Below are 20,727 nucleotides of genomic sequence, written 5' to 3'. Positions count from 1 at the left end.
AAAATTAAGCTTGGTTGCCTGTATTTTTTTTTCAGTGAAATGCTAGCACTGAGCGTAGGAGCAAAAGAAAAAAAAACTCTACAGATTTTATTTCACTGTAAAATAGCTGGTGAAGTCACCACAATGAAGACTCTGTTCTTCAAAGTGCCTAGCTGAGGGGGAAAAAATCAGAGAGGTTTTAACTTGTAACAGAGCATTAGTTTCCATGAAGGGTGGTTTCTCTGGGATTGTGGTAAGTGCAGGTTGCAGTCATTAGCACAATCACAGATGGTCTCTTCCTCCCAAAGTGCAGAATGCCCCTGAACCAGAAAAAAAATTCAACTGTCAGAATCCTTTTTTGCTACTCTAAAATCGGCCTGGCTTAAATATACAGGGAATAATAGCCACCAACTGTGCTTGGTAGAGAAAATGATGCCTTGCTGAAGAAACGTACATGGCTGTTTGATCATATCGCTCTGCAGTTATTTTCTGTACTTGTCAGCAAAATGCCATGCATTGTAATTTTCTTTTGCTCGTGCCATTTTTTGTGCATTTATTTCCAATTAACACAACAGTCAGTTCCTCCCCCTTCCACCTGCTCCTCCTTAACTCGTTAGAATATTGCAGTGATGAAGCAATGGGAAATCTGTGCCCGGAGACTTACTAATACTTGGAGCATCATACTGCCAGTTAGCTGTGGTGTGATTCCCACCTACTCACCACAACATTTTTGCGCCTTCTTCATCCCCCTGATTATGGGCCACATTTTGTCATTGGATTCAGGCGCACAATTTCCCATTGAAGTCAGTGGGAGCAGCGTACACAGGCTTAGTTCTGTGGTCTAGATTTCACCTTTGTTTTACATGGCTTGGGCGTGGAATAAGGGTGGGGGGGGAATGAGGCTCCGACCCGCCACAGCTCTGCCTAGTAAAACCTACCAGCTCTAGGGGTTCCAGGCATGGTGTAGAACCCACGCCCTGCAATCTGAATATTTCCCTCTGTGAGCAAACAGGCATGGAGCAGCGGAAGGGGGCAGGAAATGGATGGAGTCATGCAGAGCTGGCCAGGTGTGAGGAGAGAAATACGCTGAAAACTTTTCAAGGGGCTGTTGTAACTTGCTGCCTCAGCCTGAGATAATGACGGGGCAGGGACGGCATTGTGACGGGGTGCCTTTATTCAGGGCTGAGTCTAACTGATCAACTAGCACTACGTTGGTGCACCCCAACCATGTGTCACAGTGAGCTGAATGCCTTTGAGCCTAAAAACTGGTGGCCTACACTGCTCTCTTCTATAGCCAGGCAATTCCAGAGTGACTCGAGTGACATCAGTGGATTTACTGTGGGGTTACACTGAGATCATAAGCAGGCACGAAAGCCAATGTTTTCATATTTGAGGGCTTAGATTTAGTGATCTCAAGCCATATATAGGCACCTAAGTAAAAGTGCCTTGATTTTTAGAAGCGCTGAGCACCCAGGCCCCCTGCTGAAGCAGTGGGAGCTAGCCGTGCTCAGCACCTCTGAACAATCAGCCCATTTTTATTTAGGTACCCGACTTCTTGCATTCAAGTTGAACATTTTGGCCTAAATCTCATTCTCAAGAAGCAGATTTCAAAATACAGAGGCAACAAGAGTGACCACGCTATTCAAGCTGCTTCTTTTTTCTAACAACTGATTTGTGTATGTGAAGAAGTAAATGAATGCCCTAACTTTGCCATGTGTCTCATTATTTTGGGGAGAGATAGGGATCCAAAGCTGGAATCTGATTCTAGATCTGAGCATTCAGGACCTGTTTAGATCCAGAGTTTTGGTTTAGGCCTAGATCTTATTTAGGGGAGTCTACCTCTTGCTGGGGGTTGTATTCTTCGAGAAGCAGAGAGTCTGAGCTTTCAGTGAAATGCTTTTGTTTAACTATCATATCCACAATGTAACTGGACTGAGTGTCTGTATTTTCTTCATCTCTCTCTCAAGCCTATTTCTTGTTAACTCTGCACTTCTTAAAGCTACATACAGCACCCACAAGATGGCGCTATGCCACACTGGGGTCAGAGCAGTCTGTAACTGACTACTTTTCACTGCTTTTTCCACCCTTCATGTTTCTCTGCTGGCTGGGGTAGGAAAATATCACTGGTGTGCACAACCTAGCAGTTTTGCTTTGCTTGGAGTTTATGTGAACATTTCCTTCAGTTCCAATTCATGTGGAACCACATGTTCACACAAAAAGCAACAGAGGGTCCTGTGGCACCTTTGAGACTAACAGAAGTATTGGGAGCATAAGCTTTCGTGGGTAAGAACCTCACTTCTTCAGATGCAAGTCTTCACACAAGTTTCACTTGGAGTTTTGGGTAGTTTCTGAGCAAAACGCCTCAAAACCCACCAAGTTTCACCAGGTTTCACATCAAAGCCATGGGTTTTCATAATTTTGATGCAAACCCTTTGAACAAGCTTGCTTACTTAAAGTCTGCCCTTTTGGTTTTCATGCAGCCGGTATGCTGCCTGTGGTCCCCAAGAATCATAGTTTGAAACAATCATAGAAAAATGGCTTGATTCCGATGCTGCCAATCCTGCCACTGATTGGGGAATTCCAGTAATTGGTGAAGTGTGTTCCAGTGTGATCACCATTTGCCAGAAACATTGTACACAACTAAATGCTTCGTCAGCTACCATATTTCCATCCAGCAATGCACGATGCTTTGGTCTCTGAGCATTCCAATCCAGAAAGGAGAATATACCATTATCAGGAATAGTGCAAGGGGGTTATTTATGCCAGGTAATTTATAGATACCAAGGCCAGAAGCAGGGCTGGCTCCAGGCACCAGCATTCTAAGCAGGTGCTTGGGGCGGCAATCTGCAAGGGGTGGCAGTCTGTGTGGTTTTGCCGCCCCGAGCAGCGCACCGAATTGCCGCCGTGGACGGCAGGGGCAGTCCATGTGCCCTTAGGGCGGCACGCGCGTTTCCGCGGCGGCTGCAATTCGGCGGCAGCTTCTATGTTCAGGTGCCCGCAGCAGCAACTCGGCAGCTTCTGTGTTCCGGCTGAAGACAGAAGCTGCTGCCGAATTGCCGCTGCCGCAGAAACGCGCGTGCCGCCCTAACGGCACATGGACTGCCCCTGCCGTCCGCGGCGGCAATTCGGCGTGCTGCTTGGGGCAGCAAAAACAGTAGAGCCGGCCCTGGCCAGAAGGGACCATCGTGATCATCTAGTCTGCCCTCCTGTATAACATAGGCCATTAAAATTCACCAAAATAATTCCTAGAGCAGATCTTTTAGAAAAACAACAAATCTTGGTTTAAAAGTTGTCAGTGATGGAGAATCCACCACCACCCTTGGTAAATTGTTCCAGTGGTTAATTACTCTCACCATTCAGAATTTACACATTATTTCCACTCTGAATTTGTCTAGCTTCAGTTTCTAGCCATTAGATTGTGTTATACCTTTCTCTGTTAGATTGAAGAGCCCATTATTAAATATTTGTTCCCCATGTAGATACTTATAGCCTGTAATCAAGTCACCCCATAATCTTCTCTTTGTTAAACTAAATAGATTGAGCTCCTTGAGTTTATCACTATAAGGCAGGTTTTCTAATCCTTTAATCTTTCTCCTGGCTCTTCTCTGAACCCTCTTCAGTTTTTCAGTATCCTTCTTGAATTGTGGACTCCAGAACTGGACACTATTCCAGCAGCCGTCTCACCAGTACCACATATAGGGGTAAAATAACCTCTCTACCCCTACTCAAGATTCCCCTGTTTATGCATCCCAGGATCACGTTAGCTGTTTTGGCCACATTATCACACTGGGCGCTCACATTCAACTAATTATCCACTACAACCCCAAAATCTTTCTGTCATTATTTTCTAGGATAGAATTCTCCATCTTGTAAGTATGGCCTGCATTCTTTTTCATATGTGTATACATTTACATTTAGCCGTATTAAAGCACATATTGCTTGCTTGCACACAGTTTACCAACCGATCCAGATTGCTCTGAATCAGTGACCTGTCCTCTTCATTATTTACCAATCCTCCAATTTTTGTGTCATCTCCAAACTTTATCACTGATGATTTTATGTTTTCTTCCAGGTCATTGATACAAATGTTAAATAGCACAGGGCCAAGAATTGACCCCTTTAGGACATCACTGGAAACAGACCAGCTTGATTACATTTTGAGACCCATCCGTTAGCCCATTTTTAATCCATGTAATGTGTGTCATGTTAATTTTATATTGTTTTAGGGTTTTTTTTAATCAAAATGTCATGTGGTACTAAATCAAACCCTGATAGAAGCCTAAGTATATTACATCAGCATTATTATCTTTATCAACTAAACTTGTACTCCCATCAAAAAAGATATTAGCGTTAACTCTATTGTCTGAAATAATAATATAGTATTTACTTGTTATGGAATAAAAATTAGACATCCATTTAAACAAAATTGCCTGGGATAAACCTATTTAAAGCATGTGTTTTATTTTCTTGTTACCAAGAACCTTAGTAAATTAGTATCTGTTAAAATAATAGGCCCAGTTGAAAAAGATATTTTATATTCAGGGAAACATAATGTAAAACACTTTCTTACAGGCTTTAATTCAGGAAAGCATCTAAGTGAATGCTGAACTTACTTCAGTGAAGCCAAGACTTCCCCTAATAGCTTCAGTACATGGCCAATCCTGAAAAGACTTTCTACCGAACATATTGCTCACTATATGTGACTAGCACCAGGTGCAGAACACAGCAGTGAGTCCGGTGCTTGATAGTAATATTTGTAGTGTGCGGACATGTGATTGAATAACTTCTTATAACCAGAGTTGCAGTCTGTGCATTGCTGATGTATTCCCACCATTAGAGAGTTTCATTTTACTTCACTGTTCTGCATTTTGTTAGAACTGGGCTCCACCATACTGACTACAATTACTGCTACAGAATATTGCATTTATAAAATGTACATCAATGAAAATGGTTAAATATCATTCACTTGTGATCAAATTTAGTATAAGTGTTTTATGATTTACTATTAACCATATCACTGAAAGAAGAACAGGAGTACTTGTGGCACCTTAGAGACTAATGAATTTATTTGAGCATAAGCTTTCGTGGGCTACAGCCCACTTCATCGGATTTGCATCCGATGAAGTAGGCTGTAGCCCACGAAAGCTTATGCTCAAATAAATTCATTAATCTCTAAGATGCCACAAATACTCCTGTTCTTTTTGCGGATGCAGACTAACACAGCTGCTACTCTGAAACATATCACTGAAGTACATTATATGACAAGGCAATATACTCTAGTGATGGGTTTTATGTTGTGCAACCCTGCTCACCACTAGGAACTGGACTGATATCACAAAATTCATTTCACACGAGCCACTGAATAGTTATGCTAGGGTAACAGCTTTCATTGACTGTGAGCAATCTGGGCTGGATTTGAAGCAGTGACCTAAAGGTGACACTCTCCTATATCCAATTACCAATCCCCCTGAGCCATATAGTCTTCAGAAGAAAAATATTTTTAACACAGATACCTCACCCAATAGCCTAGGTCCATAGTGAAAGCCCAAGTGAAGGAGAGATGCACTCCGGCTGACTGAAAACCGGGCAAGTGGAAACATGATTAATATTGTGATTTAATTCCACAGATGCCCACGAGTTAGTAAGTAGTTCAAGTATTTTAGTGCGTGCTCTATTGTTGCCTGAGGGGAAAATACACTAAGTGCTTTGCTTTCTTAACAAAAAAAAAAGACATTTTTTAATCTATGTTTTATTAGGCTCTCCTGTCATATCCATTATAAGGCAAGACACAACCAGCCAGTGAAAATACCTTGGTGACTTATATCACATTTTATTAAGTGCTTTCTTTTCAATGAGTAAAAAAATAGGTCAATTAAGTGTTAGGAAGTAGGTACCTCTACCTCGATATAACGCTGTCCTCGGGAGCCAAAAAATCTTACCACGTTATAGGTGAAACCGCGTTATATCGACCTGGCTTTGATCCACCGGAGTGTGCAGCCCCGCCCCCCCGGAGCACTGCTTTACTGCGTTATATCCAAATTCATGTTATATCGGGTCACGTTATATCGAGGTAGAGGTGTAGTTCAGATTAGCCCATGGTGCTTCAGGACAACAGGATTCAAACTCCCACACAATTCAAATAAAATCAGAACAGGAAAAACTTACTTGACAAGAACAGGGGGAATTATCCTTATTATTAGAATATTGTTGCCATTAACAGAGGCAGCTCTAATCATTTTAATCTCCTCTCTTAAATAGACAAACAGGCTCTTTTAGCAAAGAAAACATAAGACAGGAAAATACAGGATGGGATCTGATGAGTCCCTTGCTCTGTAAAGCTACAATATTATTTCCCCAGTGCCCAAAATTGCAAGACGCGACCATGAAGAATGTTGTTCTTTTTGTAACCCCTGAGCCATGCATTTTCCTGTTCTGTTCAAAAATGCAAAAAGGAGGGGGGGGGGAATCTCCAGTGGATATCACTTTATATAAAGGGCCATTTTTCCCCCCCCAAAAAGTGCATGCACACATTTTCTGTGCACACCCATTTGCAGACGTAAATGGGCATTTGCATGCCACAGTTCAGGTAGTTGCAAAATTACTCCGTGCAGATTTTATATGTGCAACATTTAAAGTGCATAAAATTAAAATGTGTACGTAGAGGAGCCTGCACTAGGTAAGCACATATTTTTTGCATGTAATTATCACAGAAATTAGAGATGGAAAAGACCACTCAGTCCATTTCTTTGCCAATATGGGATTGTTCCGTATGTATTATATGTCTTCTAGTTAGGGTGACCAGGTGTCTGGTTTTCAACCAGAACACCCGGTCAAAAAGGGACCATGGCGGCTCCGGTCAGCACCACCGACCGGGCTGTTAAAAGTCCACTCTGCGGTGCTGCGGAGCTAAAGCAGGCTAGTCTCTGTCTGTTGTGGCACCACGCTGCACCCTGGAAGCGGCCAGAAGGTCCGTCTCCTAAGCAGGGGGGCCAAGGGGCTCTGCGCACAGCCCCCTGCACCCCGAGCACCGGCTCCGCACTTCCGTTGGCCAAAGGGAGCTGCGGGGGTTGTGCTTGCGGGCAAGAGCAGCGCGCAGAGCCGCCTGCCGTGCCTCCACCTAGGAGCCGGACCTGCTGGCTGTTCTGGGGTGCAGCGTGGAGCCAGGACAGGTAGGAAGCCTGCCTAAGCCCCCCCGCAGCGCCACTGACTGGGAGCCACCGGAGGTAAACGCAAGCCCCAACCCTGAGCGCCAACCTCCTGCCCCAGCCCTGAGCCTCCCCAACCCAAAGCCCCCTCCTGCACCCCAAACTCCTCATCCCTGGCTCCACCTCAGAGCCTGCACCCCCTACCCCAGCCCAGAGCCCCCTCCCACACCCTGAACTCTTCTGCCCCAGCCTGACGCCCCCTCCTGTACCCCTCATCCCCAGCCCCACCCCAGAACCCACACCCCCAGCCAGAGCCCTCACACCCTCCCACATCCCAACTGCCTGCCTTGACCTGCACCCTGAACCTCCCGCACCTGAACTCCTCATTCCCAGCCCCACCCCAGAGCCTGCACGCCCAGACGGAGCCCCCAGCCCAGAGCCCTCTCCCACACCCTGAACCCCTCTGCCCCACCCCCTACCTGGAGCCCCCTCCTGCACCCCAAGCCCCTCATCCCTGGCCCCACCCCAGAGTCCACACCCCCAGTCAGAGCTTTTGGTATAGCAAAACTACTTGAGGTCACTTTTAGAAGTTTTTAGTGGCTTCCTTTAAGGTTTGTAAAGTTGGGCTCATGGTAACTAAAACATATGGCTTCACGGGTGGAGGGATGTGAAAAACAGACCCAGTAAAAATTGATTTGTGGGCATTTGTGTCTTTCTGCATCCATCTTCTCACAATTTCTCCATTGCCCAACCTATTTGCGAAGAGGGAACTGCTCTGAAGCAACCCAGGTGGAGGGAGGGGCAGAAGAAATGGCCAATAGCCTGCTTCAATTAATGGTGTGAGGGAAAGCTGGAAGAGGCTATCAATGGCTGCCTCGCAACAGCAAGGGATTGAGAAGAGGAGGCCGGTATTCCCTTGCTGCAGGGGGGAGGAAGAATCCACTGCCTGCTGAAGTGGATGTTGCATCTATAGACCTGCTAAAGCGCCAGGGTCTCGGTGAGTGAGATTTTGCAAAGCACTCACAGCCACTCACGATTGGACTAATTCTGCTGTCATGGAACCCTTTTAAGGGAGAGAAAATGGTTCGGTCAACTCAGTCCGAGGCTTTCTCTGCTAAGATTGCCAAGGAGGGTGCCAATTGCTTAAAGTACATATTTTTCATTTGTGTTTGAAATGACTCAGCACTGAAGCTGGCTGGTGGGTTAATACAGTGCTTTGAAGAGAAGCTGTTCCCATTGAACTTAGGTGGAGTCTTATCACAGACTTCAATGGGAGAAGGATGCGGTCTGTAATCTTAGTATTATCCCTCTTTTATCAGTTATGCAATCACACGCTTTCTTTACAGGGTTATTGTCGTTCTTTGCACCAAGCAAGCCTTAATTTTGACCTTGTAGAATAATACACACAAGGGTAACTCCATTGTTAGCTAGTATGCCCGGGTTTTTTCCCTCTCCAGGACTGTGTACTCAGTTGCTCTTCCTATGGCTGAATGTGAGTGAGGAGAATTTCTCCTGCTCAGTGAACAAGTAGCTAGTCCTTAGCTGACATGTTGCAAGGATGCTGCCGTTTGCATACCCACAGCCAGAGAAGCAGGTGAAATGTCTGTGCGGATGGCATTGGTGACATCTGTACAGATGTGCTTGGCTGCTTAAATTCTCTTTTAAGAATCCGCAGTCCTTAAGGCACCCATCGCTCTGACGTGCTCTCTCTTTATTTTCCCAAGGAAAAAAGGAAAAGGCAGACAGAAATAGAAGGCAAGAGACAACAGCTTGAGGACCAGATACTTCAACTACAGCATTTCAAGGTAAGGGACTGATGCCAGAAATGATGGATTGACTAAATCTGTTCATTATTAGACATGCAGATCACACGTCTGGAAGCTGGGAAGAACCTGCTCCGACATGCAGCAGCTTTCACTGCCGGAGCCTATCTCTTTCAGCTAATCATGTCCTGCCTGTTCCTCATCCTGTGTCTTTCTCATATACAGGACATTGTTACTGAAATGGCGTAGGTAGCAGAGAGGCAGAAGGGTGTGCATGTGTATTATTATTAAATGCTGTTATTTATTATACAAAATGATAAGATGCCAATCGCTGTCGGTATGGGTGTGCACTGCATGGATTAAAAGAGGTCTTGCTATCTACATAGCTGGCTTGGATTTTTATAGTGTCGGTCACTCTAGCATCGAAGCATTAGCTTTTGAGTGTGTGTGTGTGTGTGTGTGTGTGTGTGTGTGTGTGTGTAAAGGTTTAATTGCCATGTGCAATTATAAAGCATACATAGCATTGTAAATCTTATACATACGTCTCTGCAGAAAGGGTGTGTACACATGTGCATCTAATTTTTACATATACTATATATATTAAAATATGGCCTGTTTTTTTCCAATGCACTGAGCAATCCCAGTGCCCATTGAAGTCCATGAGAGCTGCAGCCCAATTGAAAATCAGCCCAATTATTTTTATTTTTGCTGCAAGTAGAAAAGATTGCCTTTATACCTGTATGCATGTAAGAAAGAGGGGGAAAGGCAGACACACACACACACACACACACACACACACAATGCTTTTGTATCCAATGATGAAAAGAAAACTCTATTTGGGGCCAAATCTTGCTGGACTAACTCAGTCAAGGGATCCTATGGAATTCAATGGGATTATTCATCTGAATAAAACAAGGGGGATTTGGCTTTTGATCTGTCCTTGCATCAAGCATGCTAGAGTTTATTTTAAAATGACTATACTATACTGTGTGTATGCATTATATATAAAACACATACACAATATATGTGCGGGGGTGTAATACACACACACACACACACACACTGAAGAAGAAGTTCTGAAGAAGTGAGGTTCTTACCCACGAAAGCTTATGCTCCCAATACTTCTGTTAGTCTTAAAGGTGCCACAGGACCCTCTGTTGCTTTTTACAGATTCAGACTAACACGGCTACCCCTCTGATACTTGACACACACACAGTATATGGAGTAGTGTGTGTGTGTGTGTGTAATACATTCTGTACACACACATGCTCAAAGAGCAGACTTCAAGTTGTGCTACAGACAGGATTCTTTTCATAGATCTCTAAGTCTCCATCATAATATTCTGTAAACTGTGCTGTGGGTTTTAGACATAATGAATTTAAGTCCAAGTAATTGATTGCAGCCTAGGCAAATGCTCCATCACTGTCACCACAAACCTAGTGGTGACACACGTTGTCTCTTGCATTATCAGGAGATAACATGATTGCATTCCTATGGGGCAACATGAGTTGCCATTTTGTTCAGGCTGCCCTTCGATCCCAGAGAGAGAATTACTTCTGGCTACCACAAGCTAATGCGACAGGGTATGCAGGATCACACTCTGGCTGGGAAGATAACATGCATCTCTGATGCTTTCTTATTGTAAGCTGGGTATCTTCTTTGCCACGTTCACTGATTCCAAGCACACCCATTTGGGCTTCCCATGAAATCCTATCAATTAGTGTGTTTGGAAAGCTGGTTTCAGATGACCTCATTTTTTCCACTGTATTTTTGTTGTGTGTATGTAGTTAGGTATAAGAATATCATCATCCTTGGAGGAAGTAACACTGTATAAGGTAGTGTTATTGGGTCAGATACTCCGCCGGTGTAAAGTGGTGTTGCTATATTGACATCAGTGATGCCATGCTGATTTACACCAGCTGAGGATCTGGACCATTGCACATATTCCCCAAATGATGCATGGGATAATTACGCATGTTATTCCCTTTATTATTTGACTCATGAATGGACCAAGACTAATAACAGTAACAGTCAAAGGAAAGTCAGGGAGGTCAGAATTAAGACAATATATGGTTACATGAAATATCTTTGCATTTGGGAGTGAGGAAATGTACATGTGTTGAGATTATGGCCCCAATCCATCCCTGCACCAGTGCTGAACCGGGCACAATGACCAAGGGAAAGAACAATATGCTTCCCTTGTACAGTACTGGTGCAGCAAGCAGCACAGGTTACAGCTGCCCTTGGGCTGCCCTAGCTTGTGATCTGATTAAAACAGTCTCTATGGTCATTGTTCTGCCAAAGAAGAGGTGAGGTGTAGGAATACCACAACCACATCCACTCCTGACCCCAGCATGCCTTCTAAACTAGGGCCTCTTGCAGGAGATGATGGAGAACCAGCTATTCTTGTTCTGTGCCTGATATTCCACAGATGGTCCTTACCACTGCTAGGCCCTGCCTAGAAGGATTGTGAAGAAGCTATGGGACCTTAAACCTTAGGTCAAGACCGATCTTATTCCCAGATAGGAAAACCCTAGAGAGTGGGGGGGATCCGAGGGCACATAATTAGCCTGTTTTTTAGGTGTTTTGACCCTGAGGATTTCTGGTGACTGCTTGTTTTATGCTGTCCTGACAAATCAGGACTTGGTTGCTCCCGAAGCAAAGCACAGCCAGATAAAATGCTGCTTTGGTAGCAGAGGTTCTTCCTGGATCATGGATCCTGTTGGAGGGTTCATACCGTACTTTTGTTTGTTTGTGTGGGAGCAGAGAAAGCCAGGAGACTCCTGGGTGTCCCCTCCATTTAGTGTGGTGGTCAATTATATGGAACTGCAGGCTACCAACTAAAATGTTATCTGGCCTGCCTGACTCACGTCAAGTATTGTAGGGGGGAAAAAAATCTAATTGTCTGTTAGTCTTCAAGATTCAATGCCATGGTGCCATCATATCCTCCTTTAAACTCCCAGAGCCAGACCTTCACTTGGTGGAGATTTGTGTGACTCCATTGGAACCCACGGATCTAGGCCAACTTATACCAGCTATGAATCTAGCCCCTAGCTGTGGCACATAGATAGGTAAGTATGCTAGCCTCTCAGTTTCAGAGGCTCTCAACAGAAACGTGGTTTAGTCATAAATGAAATGGGCTTCGACCCATTCTATAGAGGATGTTTGTCCATGCCGCAAAAGTACTGCAGGCTGGTTTAAACAAACCTTCAAAAGTGCCTCCGGATCATTAATGTCAGTGCAGAGCAAAAGGACTTTGCTTTGGACTTTGTTAAAATTAGCAAACTTTGCTCTGGAAAAGCCTTTGACTATAATATCTGGGTTAATCCTATGACTGTAATAGCTGGGTTGATCCTGTAAGTATAAAAGCTGGGATGTTTATCCTAGAATTTTAGCCTCCATCATAATGGCACTTGCTTGGTTCATTTTTGTGAGATGTTGTTCTAATAGTTTATTAAATATGCTGTATAAAATGATATGTGTGATTACCTAATAAGGTTTGGAATACTACAGGTATCTGGATAAACTCATACAATTAAGCACACTGAAAAAATATATAAAAGCGGTAACTCTCCACAAGCATTCCTCGCAGTTCACAGGTGGTTGAGAGCAATTAGTCCTTGGTTAAATGCCTCACAATATGCTCAGTTCATTCACTTTTCCCTTGTTCTATACATGGCTCAGGCTGAGGGCCCGGATGTGAGAGCTGACTATGATTTGAGGCAGTATATTATGCAGTCTATCTCACAAGGGTTAGAATTAGTAAGTGCATGCCAGCATGGTGCCTTTCACTACATATTTTACAGACACTTCTCACTATTAGATAAATATTATCCCTGTTTTGTAGATGAGGAAACTGAGGCACAAATATAGTCTATGACTTGTCCATAGAATCTCTGCGCAGAGCAGGAAACAATTGATGGATCTCCAGACTCCTAGAGTGAGATCCTGGCCCTCCTCTCTGGCCCCTTTATGCCAGGTAACAGTGACAGCCAGAGTGGAGTAAGAAGGGGCTTTAAACATCCCAGCTCTGGCTGGGAGAGAATTCCCCTAATACAGGCACCAAGGGAGACAGCCATAATGTGGAATCTCCATTATTGGAGATTTTTAAGAGCAGGTCAAACAAACACCTGTCTGGGATGGTGTAGATAATATTTAGTTCTGCCATGAATGCAGGCAACTGGATTCTATTACCTCTCGAGGTGCCTTCCAGTCCTATGATTCTGTAAGTCACACTGGGGTGCCTCTTCAGGCCCCAAAAGCAGCCCAGGATTGGGACTGAAAGCCCCCTCCCCTGGGCAGCAAGTTCTGCGCTGCTCCTTTTAGATGCACAGTACAAAATATCACCCCCAAGCTTACCCCTTAGCCGCAAGACAATCCTTCCTCTTTTACATACTGCAGGATGTCTCATTATACCTTTAACTTCATGCTTCACAATTCTTCAGATGCATACTTATATAACATCATAAGCAGGGGTGGCTAAACCTGGTGGAATTTGAAGTTTTACAAGACCCTTAAACTAGAGTTTGGGTTCAAAAAGATGATCAAAACAAATCTGACTTTGTTCACATTAACTATTGAATGTTTTGACATCATGTAATGGTTTTGTTTGTTTGTGTGGGTATATCCTGCAGGCAGCAGCTGCATCTAAGAAGAAGTTATTTCGTCAGTCTTTAGTAGAATGAGTCTTCTGTTTTTACGGATGATATCCATAACTTCTAATAAGATCTGTATTACAACTAATATAGCATTTCTTCCAAGATCTAACTGCCTCTATATTCAGCTAATCAGAATTTATAAAACCGCTTACAATAATGTTATTTGGTGACTGCCAATAAGTTTATAGTAACCAACACTGTAATATTGAACTGAATGAAAAATTCCTTCACTATACTTCCATTAGTTGTTACAATACATGAATTTATCGCACAATTCTTGAACCTGAAGGCTATCAATATTATGGCCCTTTTGGGGTTAAAATGTATTTTTTTAATAACCACAGTGCATGAACACTTAATCTACAATGTAATTATAGCTTTTATTTGGATAGAATAGGTGTAGTTTTATTATGTAGAGGTTATGTTACCACATGGATTTAGCTGAAACTTCTTTAGCGAAAAAGACATTTTCAATTTTATTACATGATCATACCGCTATCCTCAACTTATTCCCCCCCATATAAAAACAGCTGTCAAACATCAACTTATATACGGAAATATGAAGCTAACTTTTGTAAATGAATAATTAGGAATGCCTACTTAAGCTAGAAAATTAAATTCTTTAAATTAAACCTTAACTCTCAAAAAAAAAAGCCACTACAAATATTTGTCAACGATTCCATACTATCATTAGCATGACCACTCGCTCACTGTTCCAGAGCAAAGTACATATGGTCTGCACCACAATATAACTAGAGTGAAGTCATTTTTCATACATGTAATGAGCCAAATCCTGTTTAGTTACATATAGGGAAGTGAGGCCTATATTAAGTGATTTGCCCAGGGTCATGCGGGATGTCTTTGGCAGAGCAGAGAATTGAACGCTGGTCCCCAGGCTAGTGCCCTAGCCCTTGGACCATGCTCTGTATAAGTGTAACTCAAAATTTGGCCCTGTACTAAAATATTACTACAGAGTATTCAATGTACTGTACACGGTTTTATATAAAGAATATATAGAGGATGGAGATCAATTGTTCTCCATGGCCACTGAAGGTGGGGCAAGAAGTAATTGGCTTCATCTGAAGCCAGGGCGATTTAGATATTAAGAAAAACTTTCTAACTATCAGGGTAATTAAGCTCTGGAACAGGCTTCCAAGGGAGGTTGTGGAATCCCTGTCACTGAAGGTTTTTAAGAAGAAGTTAGACAAGTTCCTATTAGGGATGGTCTAGGACTAGGTTTACTTGGTCCGGCCTCAGCACAGGAGGCTGGACTTGATGACCTCTTAAGGTCTCTTCCAGCCCTATATGTGTATGGTTCTGTATATCAGAAAGGTTCACCAATGGAATTACAATGCATTCTCCTAAACAGCATACAACTATACATTATAGATTGAGTTACTTTAGATTGTAATCTCTTTGGTGTAGAGAATGTCCATTTATTGTCTATCTGCGCAGTGCCTGACACAGTCATGCACAACCTCGGGGAGTCCTCTAGAATACTTATCAAGTGCAGGGGCGGCTCCAGGCACCAGCGCCCCAAGCGCGTGCCTGGGGTGGCAAGCCGCGGGGGGCGGCCTGCCGGTCGCCATGAGGGCGGCAGTCAGGCTGCCTTCGGCGGCATGCCTGTGGGAGGTCCGCTGGTCCCGCGGTTTCGGCGGCAATTTGGCGGGTGGTGCGCCGAAGGCGCGGGACCGGCGGACCTCCCGCAGGCATGCCGCCGAATCTGCGTTACCAGCGGACCTCCCGTAGGCATGCCGCCGAAGGCTGCCTCACTGCCGTGCTTGGGGCGGCAAAATACATAGAGCCGCCCCTGATCAAGTGATGCCTGCGCAGGTTTGAAAGAAAGATCCTTGAGGGGAACTCAGCATCCCATATGCATGATCTCCCCCTCCCACTGACCTGATATTTGCTTTAGAAAGAGTCTACGTGACCCAGATTTAGCTTTTTTAAACAGTGAGTATAATTATTCACAAGCGAATTACAGACATTAACCCTTGGGCTGCAGCCCTTTTTAGCACTTTGTGATTGAATGAGGCGGGAGCGTGATAACTCGGGGCATCCAGAAGCTTGAACATTGCGCAGAGCTACTCTTCTTTCCAGGAATTGTCCTTGTATAGTGGAGACTATTGACTCTCCTAAAAGCTCATGCAGTTTTGTATAAGGGATGGTGAACTGGTCCAGAAAAAGAATAAGACCTTTCCCTGCCTGCGAAACCTTGGCTCATTTTCTTTCCAGAAGTGACTCTGGAATGAGTATTTGGATTAAAAAAATAAACAAACTTTTGGCTCAGAGTGGAAGCAGAAATGCAAATAATTTGTGAGGGAGGCTGCAGTAAAGTTTTCAGTCCAATTGTGCTGAGTAAAGAGGGTGAGGTTAGAGATAGGACTGCTCCAGATCTGTAATTACCAAAAAAACAGTGGTGTTTATCTCGGGGATTTGGGGTCAAGGCCATCTCTGCTTTGGCTAGTTCAGCTAAGATCTGGAAAAACATCTGACAGGAGCCAGATCATCAACTGGTGTAAATCAGCATTGCTTAATTGAGTTAAATGGATCTGTGTCAACTTAAACCAGCTAAAGATCTGGCATGTGAACATTTCTGTGCTCATCCTGATTGAATCCAAACTTTGAAGGTTTGCCCATAATTAGTTCTCCTGAAATGACTTAACCGCCATTTTAAAAAAAAACACCTCTCTCTGAATAACTGGGATTGACATGTTGTCATTATCTTGGCATACATCAGCATGACAGTGTAGGCCAACTTTGCCCCATCCCCATGAGACATGCTGAAAATTAGACACTGAGAACCTGGTTAGAAATTAGATTTCAGTACAACAATTTTTATTTCATTCAAACTTTTTTTTAACTTTAAAAAACTTATACAGAGCTGTCAGGTCACATTTTTTAGCCAGAGTTACTTCAAATCTGCAATTTTAAGCCCTGATGTAAATGTTAAAAATCCTCTCGCTGTGGTGTAGCTATGATTCCATTACATGTAGTCCACATAATATTTAAGTAATCTCCTAGTTAGAGCAGGCCTTTGGGTTGGATGAATGATCTCAATGAGTGAGACACAAACTCTGCTTTCTGTCTCATGGAGATTTTATATTAGCTCTTACTTTCTGGTTTTTCTTAATCTAAAATAAGTCAACTGGACTGAAGAGGCTGGGTCTCTACCTCTTTGTATAGAAACCATAACTGTCCACTCAGTTTACATATTTTAGAAAGCAACATGATATTTAACTATGAGACATGAGCAATTTAGCTGTGATGCAAAAATATTTACATTGGCAGTCACCCTAATGTATGCGCTGTCCATGGGAAATTTGCTGTGAGACTGCAATGTAACTGACACATTTTCAAAGTGGCCCCAATCCAGCCACTAGAAAGACAGCTACAATTGTTTCACCCATGTGTTTGCATGAGCAAAACCTCAGATTTGTGTGTGCAAACTGCACTTGAATATGTAGATCACTTAGATATCCAACCACCAGAATTCTCAGATGTTGCTGTGTGTATAGGCAAATCAAGTTGTGTGTAGGTATAGTTGTTAAGGCTGATTTGAACCTGTAAGTCTATTATATTGAGCTGGGACAAGAAAGGGCCCTTTCTGTGATCAGTTCAGTAGTCAAATTCTAGTCAATATCAAGAAAATGACATAAATAATTTCAGATTCTGTTCTTACTCCTTAGTCTCCCTGCCAATTTTTGTAATATTTACAATCACGTTTCCCTGTTACTTAAATAATTTCTTTCTCCCCTGTTGGTGTGTAGAAAGCAAACAGGGATAAGTGATTGACTGACTAGTTAATTGAAGGGCTGTCAAATGCACCAACTATTAACAAACAGACAAGAAAAAGAGAGACTTTTCTCTAATCTCTTTCAGTTATAGTAATTCTGGGTATTACTTGTAACAACAGCAGGTGATGTTCAAACAGTTATTTTTGTGCAAGATACCTGCCCCAACATCACACGTACGGGCCGCTTCGTGCACATCTGTTTTCCCAAAACACTCTCCCTGCTGCCAAAATAGACACTAAAGCCCCTTGCCCACATGCAAACGTTGCTCTGCTTTAACTATACCGGTATCGTTTCAGCAGTATAACCCCCCTACTGTGGATTATAGAAATGTGTTTATACTGGTATAGCTGATTCCCATACAGGAAGGGAAATATGCGATACGTGTACAAGGCACCATTACACCAGTATAATTGCTTCCAAACTAATGGTTGTACTAGTACAACCATTCCAGTTTTTAAAAAATCACACCTCTAACTGATATAGCTAAACTGGTACAAAATCTGTGTGTAGACCAAGCCTAAGATTTTGGAATTAGGTCGTATCTGAAAGCATGTTAGCTAATGTAATTTTAATCACAATTTTGCACTTAGTATGGGCACTGTTTAACACTACAGCTGGTTGGAAAAAGTCAAACATTTTTTGCTATAACTTTGTCATCTTCATTTTAAAAAAATCCTCTACATGGGTTAAAAAACATTTTTAAAAAGTCCACAAAAAAAAAGTTAATGTGAAAATCTTTGATTAACTCTATTTAAACAGCTTTAAACATGTGTTAGCTGGTCAGTGCTGATTGTAAGTGGGAGTCTAAGGTTGACTATGCCTTCAACTAGCTACAGTAAAACAGTGGTGTTCCGTGGCCTCTGCAAGTAGTCGCTCGTGACAGGTGGTCCCTCTTCCAAGGTGGTCTCTAAGGCAAGTTTTACTGTAATATGTTGTCAAGGTGTTAAACTGTCTACACTAGGTGCACAGTTGTGATTAAAATCATGTTAACTAATGTGTTTTCAAACACAACTTCATTTCCTAATCAGGACAAGGCGGATTTAATGCTCGCTTTTGAAGAGAATAAGCATGTTACGTGGCAGTTAACCTACCGCAGCAGAGAGTTTGGGTGACACAAATAATTGTGTCCCAGATCACACTAGCATCGCGAAACTCAGTGCCTGCCCTGTACTGGAGTGAGTCATTCACGTTATGCCAGTCAACATGAACTATTTGTTAGAGGAAGTTTGAGTTCTGCTCCCTTTGCAAATGACCACCCAGCTCCTCTTTTACAAGTCTCCTCAAGCACTCAAATTTCACATGAAAACTGCAGATTGTAAAATAACTCTGAAGTCTGAGCCACACCAGGTGATTTTTGGAGCACAGCCAGGCTAGCCTGTTCACTCGCGAAACAAGTAAAATAGCTTCAAGGACCAAACGTTCAAAAGCAGCCTGTGTATCTGCCTGCACAGATACACTGGCTGCAGCAAGCCAGCTGTATGTCCACAAATCCTCTTTGCATGTGCAGATTTATCAAGGAATGTTTAATGGTATCTATCACCAAAGCACCTGCTCACACTGCGTCCAGAGAAACCATCCATCTTCTCCCCCTTGGAGGCTGGGGGAGGAGCTAATATCCCTGCAGTGCCAGTACTAGCACTGATCAGCACTCCGCTGGAGCTGAGAACCAATTAGCTGCTCAGCACAGGGACCGCTGGCTACTGTGTAAACAGCATCAGCTGGGGCAGAGGTAGTGGGAGAGAAATGTAAAACATGCGATTCAGAGCACCCACTGGCGTGGGAAGGAGATGGGAGGAATCCCAGATTTATTTTATTTTTGTGCTTGGTGAGGTGTTTTTTTTTTTTTTGCTGCCACCTAAGTATTGCCACCCTAGGCAGATGCTTGTTCTGCTCACATGCACAAGCAGGTTCTGATACTCCCAATGTGCCTTCTGAGCCTCATCTGCTTAGCTGACTGACAAAAATGCTATGGCTGTCAGAGCTGTAAAGCCCATGTAGCCGCGAAGAACAGAGCTGGGTTCTGTTCATTCTTGGACATCAGCAGTCCCAGAATGTTTGCTTGGTGGTGATTTCTGAAATACAAAGGGCAAATCTGAATGCTCCTGATTATCCTTAATACATCATATGACACTGGTGTCCTAATACATTGCATTCACTTTATTCAGTGGAAGGGCTGTACTGTCAAAGTGTTGTATGAGGTTTCGGTTGTGCTACTTCATGATTGGGGGATTTTTTGTTAAATGAAAAGTCTCGAGTCTACATGGGACTTCACAGAAGCATCATTCTGAGAAAAATTAGATCACAAAGATTTATTAGATGGATATAGAGTCTAAAGCTAATTTTCTCTCATCATCTTAACTGTGTGTGAGAAAGAGAGGACAGTTATAATTTTGAGGTCAGATCCTTTTCTGGCTTTGTTGTCTTTGTGGCAGGGCACTGGCAAAGAGATTTAGGAATCCTCTTCCCACGTTGTGTCAAGCAGTGTCCCATCTCATCTGTGTGCCTGGCCATAGTTGGGACAGTTGCAGACATATCCTTCATTAAATACGGTTTGTTTAATTGCCTTTGTGTCAGGATTATAAATGGAGTTTGAGGACACTGTCTCCAGCTCTGTCCCTGTCCCATAAAAAATATACCCCTGCAAAACAGGTACTTACGTTCATTTGTGGAACGTTTGCTTTCTGCAGACATTCGTGTGAGCAAACCCCTGGGCCTTGAGCATTGAAACTAAAAGGCCATGAAAATGACTAAAGCAAATTGATTTTTTTTTTCGTTTGAGCTCATGCTTCTGGAGAACCAGATTGGTAGTGCGCGCCCAGCTTTGAAAATGAGCCCAGAGCTCCAGGAGCAGCCGTAGACACCCAAATTAGGTGCAATTAGCATAACTGCCGGCTCAGATGGGTGTTTGGAATATACCAGTGCCCTCCTTGGGTGGGGTGATGTGAAAGTGGACACAAACATAAGTGTGTAACGCTGTCCTCGGGAGCCAAAAAATCTTACCGCGTTATAGGTGAAACCGCGTTATATCTAGCTTGATTTGATCCGCCGGAGCGCGCAGCCCCGCCCCCCCAGAGCGCTGCTTTACCGCGTTATATCCGAATTCGTGTTATATCGGGTGGCGTTATATCGGGGTAGAGGTGTATTACCCTAAAAGTTAACTTAACCCAGAGAGACATACAGTCAGTAAATGCATGTTTAAAGGGATCCAGGATGAAACAAAACTGTTCACCCTTTCAGGAAATGTTTGTAGAGATTAAAGCTGACAGGTCTGAAACGGTGCACCAACTGGTTGTTGGTCTGGAGGTGCACCTGTTCACACAGTGCAGTTTTGCCTGTCTACTCTGTTCTCGGGCAGGCAGGGGCCTGAAATATTCAAGAATCCTGC

General features: G+C 43.3%; 1 protein-coding gene across 1 annotated transcript in view; it reads left to right on the top strand.

Annotated features, from left to right (window-relative positions):
* The window catches only part of LOC112118353 (A-kinase anchor protein 2-like), a 389,373-nt gene that overhangs the window by 58,968 nt on the left and 309,678 nt on the right, over positions 1-20,727 (top strand). The window contains exon 2 of the mRNA XM_024216622.1: positions 8,849-8,929. Within this exon, the coding sequence (XP_024072390.1) occupies positions 8,849-8,929 (81 nt within the window). The remainder of the gene's footprint in view (positions 1-8,848; positions 8,930-20,727) is intronic.

Source organism: Terrapene carolina, unplaced genomic scaffold (genome assembly GCF_002925995.2).
Source record: "Terrapene carolina triunguis isolate 2854851 unplaced genomic scaffold, T_m_triunguis-2.0 Scaffold35098, whole genome shotgun sequence".
NCBI classification, from domain to species: Eukaryota; Metazoa; Chordata; order Testudines; family Emydidae; genus Terrapene; species Terrapene triunguis.
The sequence above is the reverse complement of the archived record's forward strand: the minus strand, read 5'-3'. Positions and strand labels throughout refer to the sequence as shown.